General features: G+C 35.4%; 2 protein-coding genes across 2 annotated transcripts; both read right to left on the bottom strand.

The window, feature by feature from the left end:
* Positions 1–2,064: 2,064 nt before the first annotated feature.
* On the bottom strand, positions 2,065–2,925 carry LOC139859558 (uncharacterized). The gene is made up of 2 exons (XM_071848341.1): positions 2,668–2,925; positions 2,065–2,220 (listed from the first exon to the last, which is right to left on the bottom strand). The coding sequence occupies exons 1-2, from the start codon at positions 2,923–2,925 to the stop codon at positions 2,065–2,067; spliced, it is 414 nt and encodes a 137-aa protein (XP_071704442.1).
* Positions 2,926–3,462: 537 nt separating this feature from the next.
* Positions 3,463–4,649, bottom strand: LOC139859557 (uncharacterized). The gene is made up of 3 exons (XM_071848340.1): positions 4,384–4,649; positions 4,151–4,299; positions 3,463–3,884 (listed from the first exon to the last, which is right to left on the bottom strand). Exons 1-3 carry the CDS (start codon positions 4,647–4,649, stop codon positions 3,463–3,465), a joined length of 837 nt encoding a protein of 278 aa, XP_071704441.1.
* Between the last annotated feature and the right edge of the window lie 9,031 nt (positions 4,650–13,680).

Here is a 13,680-nt window from a genome sequence, read left to right as displayed (position 1 = left end):
AATCAAATCTCTACATATATAGATTTGTAAGTATATGTATACACATAAAAAAACTTACTTAATTTATTTAACCATTAACTAATGATCAATAAATTAATTTCCGATTAGAAGGTATATCAAACAATTTACGATTGGTCTTTGTGTGTGACCGAATAGGATAAATGGACTTTTATTATTTAATGTCATGGGCATATCTTCGGAATATATGTACCATGGTCAAACCACGGACGAATCGTAGCCAACCCGAGAACATATTTCCAACACTTTTTGCTGTTGTCGTTGTTGTTACAATCTTAATTCATGACGGTTTCGTTCTAGGCCCGGATTGTGATTTGATGGTATGAGCTATTTAAATTCATACAAATGTTCCGATGTTGCACTGGTTAGTTATTCAACAGGCTTTCCCGATTAAACGCGTTTTTAGGAAACGATATTTGGTCGACAAGGAACAAAACAGTCTTTGATCAACATTTCTCGTGTTTGCCCAACATCAGTCGATATATTAAGATGAAGATTTTCTTTTGGGCAACTAATTCCAAATTATATCTAAGTTTTCTTTCTTCGCTTGGGTTAGCAAATCTCGGGTTCACGTTCACAAGGCTTTGTTTATTTTTATGTTCGTTATGTAGTTTTGTGGTTAGCGTTTTGGCTTGTTGTATGTTGTTTTCTTTATTTATTTGTTATTCCGAGTCTTCATTCTTTTGATGAAGATCTCTATTTAATATATTGTTTTTTTATTCGCAAAAAAAAGCTTATAAAAGTGGCTACTCATTTATTCTTGAATGATTCCATCAAAAATTGTAAAATTAAATCGTAGTTCGATTCCATTAATATTACTGGTCATACCTAAAGAAACTTAGATCAGTTATAATTTCTAAATTTAAGGTTATTGTAATTGAGATGATGAAGATGAAGGTTTACAAAATATAGGGTTTATAATTTTGAGATAATGAAGATTAAGGTGAAGGTGAAGGTCAAGGTGAGAAAAGTGGTGAAAAGTAGTCATTATTTAAAATGATACGGTAGTCCATGTTATTTGATAAATACACGACGCTAGTTTTAAACTTAGCGCGATTGATTGTGCACCATAGTTGCTTGTAGACATGAATTAATCTCTTATTGACATGAATTAATCTTTCTTATTTCCAAGTAATTAATTGCAGGACTTTCATATTTATAGATTACATTCGAAAATTTTGATCATAACTGCAAGTCAATATACAAAAAATCGTACGTATTAAAATTTTAAATCATGTTTTAAAATTGCGGATATTTCTATTTATTTCTGTTAAAAAATACAAACGCAACATAACATAATAAATTACTATACGGAGTATTTTTTTTGAAAAGTAGATATCATTTATATACTCACAAAATATATAAAGAGTACAAATAGGGATCATCCCCTGATACGCAAATCAGACCGGAACAATATGCATCACAGCCTAATAGTCACAAAGCTAATTACATAAACAAAGAATGAGGATTAAATAGCCAATTGTGCCAATCGAAATTCTTCTTCTTACAACGCTTCGCAATCCAATCAGATGAAAGTACTTGTATCTCATTTAGAGCCACTGGAAGATTCCAACTTTTATTGGAAAAAATATTTTGGTTCTGATTTTTCCAAATAAGATACTCGCACGTCCATTTTACTGATTGCCATGTCTTCGCACCCAAATCCGGTAGAGGTTGAGGAGAATTATCACTGAAGGCATCATTTAAGTTGAAGTTTGAAGCCAAACCAAAACCCCACCAATTAAAGACTTTTTCTTAAATGACACGAGAATCTTCGCAACTAATTAAGGCATGGCTAACCGTCTCAATATGATCGTCAAACAACGGGCAACGGACGAAGTGAAGATCAACACCCCGTTTGTCAATTTCCGACAAGACGAGAATTCTACTCCTATTCACCCTCCACACAAACACTTCTATTTTTTTTGGAACCAAACAATTGCGCAAAGTAAAACTATTTGATGTACCCGAGCCAACAATGCGAGGAGTGATTTCATTAGTAAGAGCTTTGGTTGAGAAAATACCGTTTCCACTAAGCGACCAACTCTAAGAATCTGTGTTTTCAGGAGTAAGTTTAAACCCACACAGCGGGTTATTTAACTCGACTAGCTCAACACCTGTTCTACCTCGCGGCACACGTGACCAGACCCATGAACCCGTACAACGTGTCCCATCCCAAGCCACTCGGTCATTTACAGCAGCCTACAAATCAGTTTTCTAAGCGCACTAATCTGCAGAATTTATGTCGAAGTGGCTGATCGGCGAGCCAAACATCATTTCAAAAAGAAGTGTCTTTACCGTCACCAATTGATTTAACAAAAGAAGACTTGAAATTCACACCGAGATCTTCAATAAGTTCACATGTTTTAATAATATTCAACCACGTAGAATTAGACGAACAAGTAAGTGACTATCCCCCTGGACAACTAACCTGAAAATCCCATAAATACTTTTTATGATTTTAACCCACAAAGAGGTGGGTTCGGTTAAGAACCTTCACCACTACTTGCTGATTAAAGCCATGTTTTTGCTTTGTAAAGAGCCCAAATTTAAACCACCCTCCCCGATAGTTCGAATGACCTCCTCCCATTTAACCCAAGGAATTTTTCTATCACTACCCGCCCCGCCTCAAAAGAAGTTACGTCTTACACACTCAAGTTTCTTTAGCACGCAAGGTGGAGCACAGTAAAGTGAGAAGTAATACAACGACAAACTATTTAAAACCGACTTAACAAGAGTTAAAAGTCCACCATATAACATCGCACGCGCTCTCCAATCGGCTATCCTTTTTTCAAATTTACACACCATCGGTTTCCAACTACACATCTTATTCATATTCGCCCCAATGGGTAGCCCAAGATAGGTAAACGGGAGAGTATCAACTTTGCAACTGAATAGTCTCGCCATGTCTTCAATTTCATGTACACCAACACTGACCCCAAAAAGATTACTTTTATTATAATATACTTTTAAACCCAATGTGAGCTCAAAGCATCTTAATAAGGTCAAAAGTCTTCTAATATTGTCCGAATCCCAATTCCCAAAAAAATAGTGTCATCCGCATATTGAAGAATTGAAACGGGGACTTTATCATTACCGACCTCCACACCTTTGAAGAGACCCTTATTAATCGAAGCCTTTGTTAGCCAATTTAAGCCTTCTGCCGCAAAGATGAATAAAAAAGTGGAGAGTGGGTCACCTTGTCTAACCCCCTTTTCAAGCTTGAACTCTTTGGTCGGGGACCCATTCACCAAGATTGAAAATGAGGCCGACTTTAAGCACGAATGGATCCATATCCTCCACTTCTCACCAAACCCCATTAGACTCAATTCAAACTATCAAACGCTTTCTCGAAATCGACCTTGAGAATTAGGCATTTTTGTTGGTTTTTTTTTTAAGTAACTAAGACTTTCATTTACAACCAATGCCCCATCAATAATGTTTTTACCTTTTTGAAGGCACTTTTCTCAAAACCAACAAGCTTAGGCACAAATTTTCTAAGCCGGTTGGAAAGAATTTATAGTAACTTCCAAGAAATCTAATTGGACGATACTCGTTTAAAGTCACGGGATCTGTTGTCTTAGAAATGAGAGTAGTGAAGGAAGCATTACATCCTGAAGAGATACTACCATTTACCCAGAAATCATTAACCGCAGCCACCAAATCATTTTGAACAATGTACAATTTTTTTTTATAGAACCTCAAATCAAAACCGTCAGGTCCGGGTGCTTTTGTGCTACCACAATCCTTCACCGCCTCCCAGATTTCTGCCTCACTGAATTCCAATTCTATAACCTTAGCCTCCGAATAAGAAAGCTGTGAGAAAAATGGACTGCACTCATGTGAACAGTCCGGTAACCTTGGGTCTGTTTAGATTCGATGGAGAACAACTAAAGATGTTTTTAAAGTGACAGAAAACAACCTCTTTAACCTCTCTCGGATTTTCGTTCCAAACCCCGTTAATAAATAGACCCCACAAATTCATTTTATTATATCTTCTACGAATGGTGGAGTGAAAATATTTAGAATTATCGTCACCTTCAAGAATCCATCTCACAAGGGCCTTTTGCTTCAACATATTAGATTTGATGTTTTCTTTTCGATCCATTTTTTTGACAATCTAACCAATCACCTCTTTCTGTGTCATCAAGTGGGATAGATTCGGCTTTTATCTCCCACCCCATTGCCTTCTTTTTAAGCTCATTTATTTCTCCATCAAGGCCACCAAATGCGTCAATACTCCATGATTTCAAGTCAGATTTAACATTCTTGAGACGATCCCTAAAAATACAATACTTCTTTGAGCCTCTAATTGGTTTATCCCACGCTTCTTATATGATATTATCAACCCCTTCTTTGTTAAACCACACATCAAAAACTTTGAATGGTTTAGGACCATAATCTATCGCTTTATCATGAAGCATAAGAGGACAATGATCCGATAGCCTTCTATCCAATGCTATAATTGAGAGATCTTCCCATAATTTAATAAAATCATCCGACATAAGATATCTATCTAACTTACTAAACTTAACACCATCGTCACTTATTCTCGTGAATTTTCTTCCACTAATCGAAATCTCGACCAAGCTATTCCTGTTTATAAAGTCATTAAAACGATCAACACCCATTTGATTAAATTAGCAGTTCAATCTATCCGAGCTTTCCTTAACCTCATTAAAATCACCACATAACAACCAAGACGAGTCACCCCTATTCATAATAGCATCTAAAGAATCCAAGAATGCTCGTTTGTTACATTCATCGTGAGGGCCGTAGACATTAATAATAACCGAATCTTTTCCCGATACTTTCCACTTACCCTTAATGGCCAAAAAAAAATCGTTTCCCAACACTTCAGTGACATCAAAACTACATGTGCCCCATATCAGTAGCAGCCCACCCGAGTTACCCCTTGCCTCTTTCTGAACAAAACTAAACTCATTATTCCCCCAAAGAGCTCGAACCCATCAATCACTTACACCACGACTTTTAGTTTCTTGGAATGCAACTATATTAGGTCTCACTATAACAAATATTTTTTACCCACCCAAACTTTCCCTTGGCAGCAAAACCGCGAATATTCAATGAAATAATCTTCATGGAAAAATTAAATAGAACGAATGATTGGAAATTAGAGCAGACTTACTGATGGTTTGAGGTGGGCCACCTCAAACCAATTTGTTTTCCATATAACCTCAACTCTTCACCATTAACTGAAGTACTAGCTGCTTCGACATTACCCATGTTCCTCGACTTGATTGCATCGTTCCTTGGCTTCAATTTCGATTTTTTGCCACATGCTTTACACTTGTATTTGCCATCCTAAACACCCTTGGTACCACATCTGGCCAGGTTCTTGAAATGCATTATCCTTAAAGACATCAAACAATTACCCATACTCTTCCAATAACACATGCTACATGTCGAAATATCTATTGATTTTGATGCGTGACAGGATGTCTCCCTACCTTGATTTTTTACTTCTGTCATTCTCGGTTGAATTAGGGTGTCGAGTGTTAATTGAGTGATTCACCGAATAGTTTTCAGGATATAACTTTCTCCTGGTGTCCGCATAGTCATTGGACTCATTTGTGCTTGGCCCAAAATTATCAGGCCCCATACCACAAGATTTATTCATAGTCTGTTTTTGCTCAACATAATCCGGCCCAACATCACCCTCCATATTTAGATTTGGCCAAATACCACTGGAAGCCTCCTGATATGGAATTGTCCCAACCGTAGCACACCCACCATCACTGAATCCCTCCTTTTCCTAATTTTTCCTGCAACATTCCCCAACATTTAATTCTGACAATTCGTTTATGTTGCTACTGGGGTTTACGTTACATGCATGCGCCTTGGGACAAGGGCAGCATCCATTCTGTAGTGACCCGAACTTTTCCATGTTTATATATATTAAATGAAATTGATAATTACATGATTAAGTGTTTCCAACATGTTAAGCAATCAAACTTTTTAAGACATGATTAATTGAAATAGGTTTCATATAGACAATTGACCACCCAAGTTGACCGGTGATTCACGAACGTTAAAACTTGTAAAAACTATATGATGTTATATATATGGATATATATATATAGTTAACATGATATTATGATAAGTAAAAATATCATTAAGTATATTAACAATGAACTACATATGTAAAAACAAGACTACTAACTTAATGATTTCGAAACGAGGCATATATGTAACGATTATCGTTGTAACGACATTTAATTGTATATATATCATATTAAGATATATTAATACATCATAATATCATGATAATATAATAATTTAACATCTCTTTAGATATAATAAATAATGGGTTAACTACATTTAACATGATCGTTAACCTAAAGGTTTTAAAAACAACATTTACATGTAACGACTAACGATGATTTAACGACTCAGTTAAAATGTATATACATGTAGTGTTTTAATATGTATTCATACACTTTTGAAAGACTTCAAGACACTTATCAAAACACTTCTACTTAACAAAGATGCTTACAATTACATTCTCGTTCAGTTTCATCAACAATTCTACTCGTATGCACCCGTATTCGTACTCGTACAATACACAGCTTTTAGATGTATGTACTATTGGTATATACACTCCAATGATTAGCTCTTAGAAGTCCATGTGAGTCACCTAACACATGTGGGAACCATCATTTGGCAACTAGCATGAAATATCTCATAAAATTACAAAAATATTAGTAATCATTCATGACTTATTTACAAGTAAACAAAATTACACATCCTTTATATCTAATCCATATACCAACGACCAAAAACAACTACAAACACTTTCATTCTTCAATTTTCTTCATCTAATTGATCTCTCTCAAGTTCTATCTTCAAGTTCTAAGTGTTCTTCATAAATTCTATAAGTTCTAGTTTCATAAAATCAAGAATACTTCCAAGTTTGCTAGCTTACTTCCAATCTTGTAAAGTGATCATCCAACCTCAAGAAATCTTTCTTATTTACAGTAAGATATCTTTCTAATACAAGGTAATACTCATATTCAAACTTTGATTAAATTTCTATAACTATAACAATCTTATTTCGAGTGGAAATCTTACTTGAACTTATTCTCGTGTCATGATTCTGCTTCAAGAACTTTCAAGCCATCCAAGGATCCTTTGAAGCTAGATCTATTTTTTTTCATTTCTAGTAGGTTTATCCAAAAAACCTGAGGTAGTAATGATGTTCATAACATCATTCGATTCATATATATAAAACTACCTTATTCGAAGGTTTAAACTTGTAATCACTAGAACATAGTTTAGTTAATTCTAAACTTGTTCGCAAACAAAAGTTAATCCTTCTAACTTGACTTTTAAAATCAACTAGACACATGTTCTATATCTATATGATATGCTAACTTAATGATTTAAAACCTGGAAACACGAAAAACACCGTAAAACCGGATATACGCCGTCGTAGTAACACCGCGGGCTGTTTTGGGTTAGTTAATTAAAAACTATGATAAACTTTGATTTAAAATTTGTTCTTCTGTGAAAATTATTTTTCTTATGAACATGAAACTATATCCAAAAATTATGGTTAAACTCAAAGTGGAAGTATGTTTTCCAAAATGGTCATCTAGACGTCATTCTTTCGACTGAAATGACTACCTTTACAAAAATGACTTGTAACCCGTATTTCTGACTATAAACCTATACTTTTTCTATTTAGATTCATAAAATAAAGTTCAATATGAAACCATAGCAATTTGATTCACTCAAAACGGATTTAAAACGAATAAGTTATGGGTAAAACAAGATTGGATATTTTTTATTGTTGTAGCTACGGGAAATATTGTAACAATTCTATACAAATCATATCCTAGCTAACTTATATTGTATTATACATGTATTCTAATATATTATGTAATCTTGGGATATCATAGACACTTATGCAAATGTTTTGACATATCATATCGACCCATGTATATATATTATTTGGAACAACCATAGACACTCTATATGCAGTAATGTTGGAGTTAGCTATACAGGATTGAGGTTGATTCCAAAAATATATATACTTTGAGTTGTGATCTAGCCTGAGACGTGTATACACTTGGTCGTGGATTAATTCAACATAATATATATATCGATTTATTTCTGTACATCTAATTGTGGACAACTAGTTGTAGGTTACTAACGAGGACAACTGACTTAATAAACTTAGAACATTAAAACGTATTGAAAATATTGTAAATATATTTTGAACATACTTTGATATATATGTACATATTTGTTATAGGTTCGTGAATCGACTAGTGGCCAAGTCTTACTTCCCGACGATGTAAAAATCTGTGAAAGTGAGTTATAGTCCCACTTTTAAAATCTAATATTTTAGGATGAGAATACATGCAGTTTTATAAATATTTTACGAAATAGACACAAGTAAATGAAACTACATTATATGGGTGAATGATCGAAGCCGAATATGCCCCTTTTTCTTGGTAACCTAAGAATTAGTAAACCGATCTATTAATTGATGCGAATCCTAAAGATAGATCTATCGGGCCCAACAAGCCCCATTCTGGAATTTGGAATGCTTTGGCACTTCGATTTTATCATGTCCGATGGGTGTCCCGGAATGATGGGGATATTCTATATGCATCTTGTTAATGTCGGTTACTAGGTGTTCACCATATGAATAAATTTTATCTCTATGCATGGGATGTATATTGAAATATGAAATCTTGTGGTCTATTATTATGATTTGATAATATATAGGTTAAACCTATAACTCACCAACATTTTTTGTTGACGTTTTAAGCATGTTTATTTTCAGGTGATTATTAAGAGCTTTCGTTGTTGCATACTAAAATAAGGACAAGATTTGGAGTCCATGCTTGTATGATATTGTGTAAAAACTGCATTCAAGAAACTTATTTTTGATGTAATATATTCTTAATGTAAACCATTATGTAATGGTCGTGTGTAAACGGTATATTTTATATTATCATTATTTGATAATCTATGTAATGCTTTTTAAACCTTTATCGATAAAATAAAGGTTATGGTTGTTTTAAAAAATGAATGCAGTCTTTGAAAAACGTCTCATATAGAGGTCAAAACCTCGCGACGAAATCAATTAATATGGAACGTTTATAATCAATATGAACGGGACATTTTAGTTGGTATCCGAGCGTTGGACTTAGAGAACCAGAAATTTGCATTAGTGTGTCTTATCGAGTTTGTTAGGATACATTAGTGAGTCTGGACTTCGACCGTGTTTTTTTAAAAACGATTGCTTAACACTTTTGTTGGAAACTATATATTATTAACATGTAAATATTATGTGATATATTAACCTCTTAATATGTTTGATATTGTGTGATAGATGTCTACCACTAGTACAAATCCCATCGACTCACCTAATAATAATGAAGAGTCGAATATAATTTGGGAAGATTCACAAATTCCCGAAGAGGAACCGGAATAAGAGGAATCAGAAGAGGAGGAACCGGAAGAGGAGGAACCGGAAGAAGAAGAGGTTCCGGAGGAAGAAATATTGATACCTACAGTAAATCGATTAAATAAAAGAAAATCATCAACCAACGGACCAAAGTTAAAAATGGTCAATGGTGTTTCCGCCAAGGAAGCAAAATATTGGGAAGATTACCAATTTTCCGATGAATCGAATCCCGATGAGGATTCCGATGATGTTATAGAAATTACCTCGACCCAATTTAATATGGCAAAAGAAAATAATAAGGGAAAAGGTATAAAAATAGAAAAACCTGATTCCAACCCCGATGAACTTTATACGTATCGGCAACGTACGTATTTCCTAAATTGTAACAATAACCCGGGAACCTCTAAACCACCAGGTTTTTCTAAACCATTGTGGAATACGACGGCTCGTATTAGAGGAACATCATATATCCCAAAAAAATTAGGAAAATGAACCAAGTCCGAAGAAGAAGAAACCAGTGATTCAGATTAGAGGGTCGTAATCATGTTATGTATTATATGTATTGTAGTGTGCTTGTACTTTTATGTTCTATGTAAAAATTGCTTGTATTGTTTGTTAATTATCTTTTACGAATCTAATCCTTGTATATTTTACAGTATAAAAACACAAAATGGACGTTAAGGATAGACAACCAAAAATTTTAGAAGACCTACCAGGAGATATGATTGATGAAATCTTGTCTAGAGTCGGGCAGAATTCATCAGCACAATTAATTACGATAAAATTAGTTTGTCAAACGTTTGAAAGACATTCCAGGCATGCCTTAGTATATAAAAGGCTTTCCTTTGAAAGATGGGGTATATCACATTGGGGAGACTTTAAGTGACGCCAAGTTTTCTTTAAGGAATTTAGTGCGGGAAACCCAGATGCAATGTTACGCTACGGGTTACGAACCTATTTTGACTCAACATATCCCAACATAGGACTCCGTTCTTTAGAAAGAGCTTCTAACATGCAACATAAAGAAGCATGTTATGCTTACGGGTTAATAATGTTCGCTTCTCATCAAATGGAGAAAAAGAATATTGAATTGAAACTTTTAAATAAAACATTTTCACAAGTGACGGACTCGGTAGTTGGGATAAAAAACAAGGTTTTTAGATTGCTACGAGGCTGTTGGGCATTACGAAACCCTCGTCCTTTTGACGACATAACAACATGCTGCCTAGCCAATGGTCATAACGGTTACTTTCCACAAGATCAAGGATGGGAAGTCGTCTTAGTAAAACCAGAATGCATGACTTGTTTCTGGACTTATGAATTACGTGTCTTTATTTCTTTTTCTGAACAACTTGCGTATTAACTAGAATTGCCTTTATAGCTGCCGGGTAGCAAAGTTATTATGTGCTATATTTCATCCTATATGTATAATAGCGGTATTGTAAGTTTGTAATATTTTGTATAAAGTTTGAACGCGAAATATTATTGTAATAATTTTTTCATATAGAAGCGTAGTAGTTGAGTTGTATAGTAGCTAGTAAGTATGAACTTAACGGATAGGTACTACCCGAATTAAAACTATAAAATGCTAATATGAAGAAAAAGCTTTTATAAATAAGTTCATATAATGCTACGAGATACTATTGACTACTCTTAAATTCTATATGATTAACTCAATTCTTTTGGCTATTTTTGAAGGAAATGGCACCAGCGACTCGTCAGAATTTGAACATGAGCGAGAAAGACTTTCATGTTTTCCTTGCAGCAAACATAGCCGCAGTACAGACTGCGATGCAAAATAACAATAACTCTGGATCTAGCAGTGGAACTAATTCCACAAGAAATCGTGTAGGATGCTCCTACAAAGAATTCACTGCCTGCAAACCTTTGGAATTTGATGGAACTGAAGGACCAATTGGATTGAAACGGTGGACCGAGAAAGTTGAATCGGTGTTTGTCATAAGTAAGTGTACTGAAGAGGACAAAGTTAAGTACGCTACGCATACCTTCACAGGTAATGCGTTAACGTGGTGGAACACCTATCTTGAACAGGTAGGATAAAATGCTGCTTACGCACTACCGTGGTCGGCATTCAAGCAATTGATGAATGAGCAGTACCGTCCTAGAAACGAAGTCAATAAGCTCAAAGTAGAGCTTAGAAAGTTACGAACACAAGGGTTCGACATTACCACATATGAACGACGATTCACAGAGTTGTGCCTATTATGTCCAGGAACGTTCGAAGATGAAGAAGAGAAGATCGACGCGTTTATAAAAGGGTTACCGGTAAGGATTCAAGAAGATGTGAGTTCACACGAGCCCGCTTCCATACAAAAGGCAAGTCGAATGGCTCATAAACTCATAAATCAGATTGAGGGAAGAATTAAAGAGCAGACGGCCGAAGAAGCCAACACGAAACAACTCAAGAGAAAGTGGGAAGAAACCAGTGACAAGGGTCACCAATACAACAACAACAACAACAATTACAACCACAACCGCAACAACAATCGTAACAATAACCGCAATCCCAACAATAACTACAACAAACGTCACAACAATAACTACAACAACCGTTCCAACAACAATAACAATCCCAACAACAATATCAATAACAACAACGGCAACAAAAATCAAAAATGCCAAAGGTGTGAAGAGTACCACCAGAATGGGTTCTGCACGACATTTTGCACTAAGTGTAAAATAATTGGCCATCGTGCAAAAAAGTGTGAGGTCTATGGACCAAAGTTTAACAGAACTAAAGGAACAAATAGTGGCGAAACAAGTAATGCCGCCTTTGTTTGTTATGGATGTGGAAAACCGGGCCACATTAGAAGTAATTGCTCGAATCAGGGGAATACTAATGGGCAGGGCCGCGGAAGAGTTTTCAATATTAATACGGCAGAAGCGTAGGAAGACCCGGAGTTTGTTACGGGTACGTTTCTTATTGATAATAAATCTGCTTATGTTTAATTTGATTCGGGTGCGGATAGAAGTTATATGAGTAGAGATTTTTGTGCTAAGTTAAGTTGCCCATTGACGCCTTTGGATAGTAAATTTTTACTCGATTTAGCAAACGGTAAATTAATTTCAGCAGATAATATATGTCGGGATAGAGAAATTAAACTGGGGGATGAAATGTTTAAAATTGATTTAATACCAGTCGAGTTAGGGAGTTTTGATGTAATAACTGGCATGGACTGGTTGAAAAAGGTGATAGCAGAGGTCGTTTGTTACAAAAATGCGATTCGCATTATGCGTGAAAAAGGAAAACCTTTAATGGTGTACGGAGAAAAGAACAATGCAAAATTAAATCTTATTAGTAGTTTGAAGGCGCAGAAACTAATAAGAAAAGGTTGTTACGTCATTCTAGCACACATCAAGGAAGTTAAACCTGAAGAAAAGAACATCAGTGATGTTTTCGTCGCAAAAGAATTTCCCGATGTATTTCCGAAAGAATTACCGGGATTACTCCCACATCGATCCGTTGAATTTCAAATAGACCTTGTACCAGGAGCTGCACCAATAGCTCGTGCTCCATACAGACTCGCACCCAGTGAAATGAAAGAATTACAAAGTCAATTACAGGAACTGTTAGAGCGTGGTTTTATTCGACCAAGTACATCACCATGGGGAGCTCCTGTTCTGTTTGTCAAGAAGAAAGATGGTACATTCAGGTTGTGTATCGACTACCGAGAGTTGAACAAACTTACCATCAAGAACCGTTACCCACTACCGAGAATCGATAACTTATTTGATCAACTACAAGGCTCGTTGGTTTATTCGAAGATTGATTTACGTTCTGGGTATCATCAAATGCGGGTGAAGGAGGATGATATTCCAAAGACTGCTTTTAGGACGCGTTACGGTCATTACGAGTTTATGGTTATGCCGTTTGGGTTGACTAATGCACCAGCTGTGTTCATGGACCTCATGAACCGAGTGTGTGGACCATACTTATTTACTCAAAGAATGACCAAGAGCATGAAGAACATTTGAGAAAATTGCTAGAGTTGTTAAGAAAAGAAAAACTGTACGCTAAGTTTTCAAAGTGTGCATTTTGGTTGGAAGAAGTTCAATTCCTCGGTCATATAGTGAACAAAGAAGGTATTCAGGTGGATCCTGCAAAGATTGAAACCGTTGAAAAGTGGAAAACCCCGAAAACTTCAAAACACATACATCAATTTTTAGGGCTAGCTGGTTATTACAGGAGATTCATCCAA

Source organism: Rutidosis leptorrhynchoides, chromosome 7 (assembly GCF_046630445.1).
Source record: "Rutidosis leptorrhynchoides isolate AG116_Rl617_1_P2 chromosome 7, CSIRO_AGI_Rlap_v1, whole genome shotgun sequence".
NCBI classification, from domain to species: domain Eukaryota; kingdom Viridiplantae; phylum Streptophyta; class Magnoliopsida; order Asterales; family Asteraceae; genus Rutidosis; species Rutidosis leptorrhynchoides.
This window is presented reverse-complemented; position numbering and strand designations above follow the sequence as displayed.

Coding starts and splice junctions, on each gene's coding strand:
- LOC139859557 (XM_071848340.1), bottom strand. CDS start 4,649: ATGGGTGTTGATCGTTTTAATGACTTTATAAACAGGAATAGCTTGGTC. Junction 4,300..4,383: donor TTCAAAGTTTTTGATGTGTG/GTTTAACAAAGA, acceptor TTGTATTTTTAG/GGATCGTCTCAAGAATGTTA. Junction 3,885..4,150: donor ACTTGATGACACAGAAAGAG/GTGATTGGTTAG, acceptor GAATCTAAACAG/ACCCAAGGTTACCGGACTGT.
- LOC139859558 (XM_071848341.1), bottom strand. CDS start 2,925: ATGGCGAGACTATTCAGTTGCAAAGTTGATACTCTCCCGTTTACCTAT. Junction 2,221..2,667: donor TGCTAAAGAAACTTGAGTGT/GTAAGACGTAAC, acceptor ACTGATTTGTAG/GCTGCTGTAAATGACCGAGT.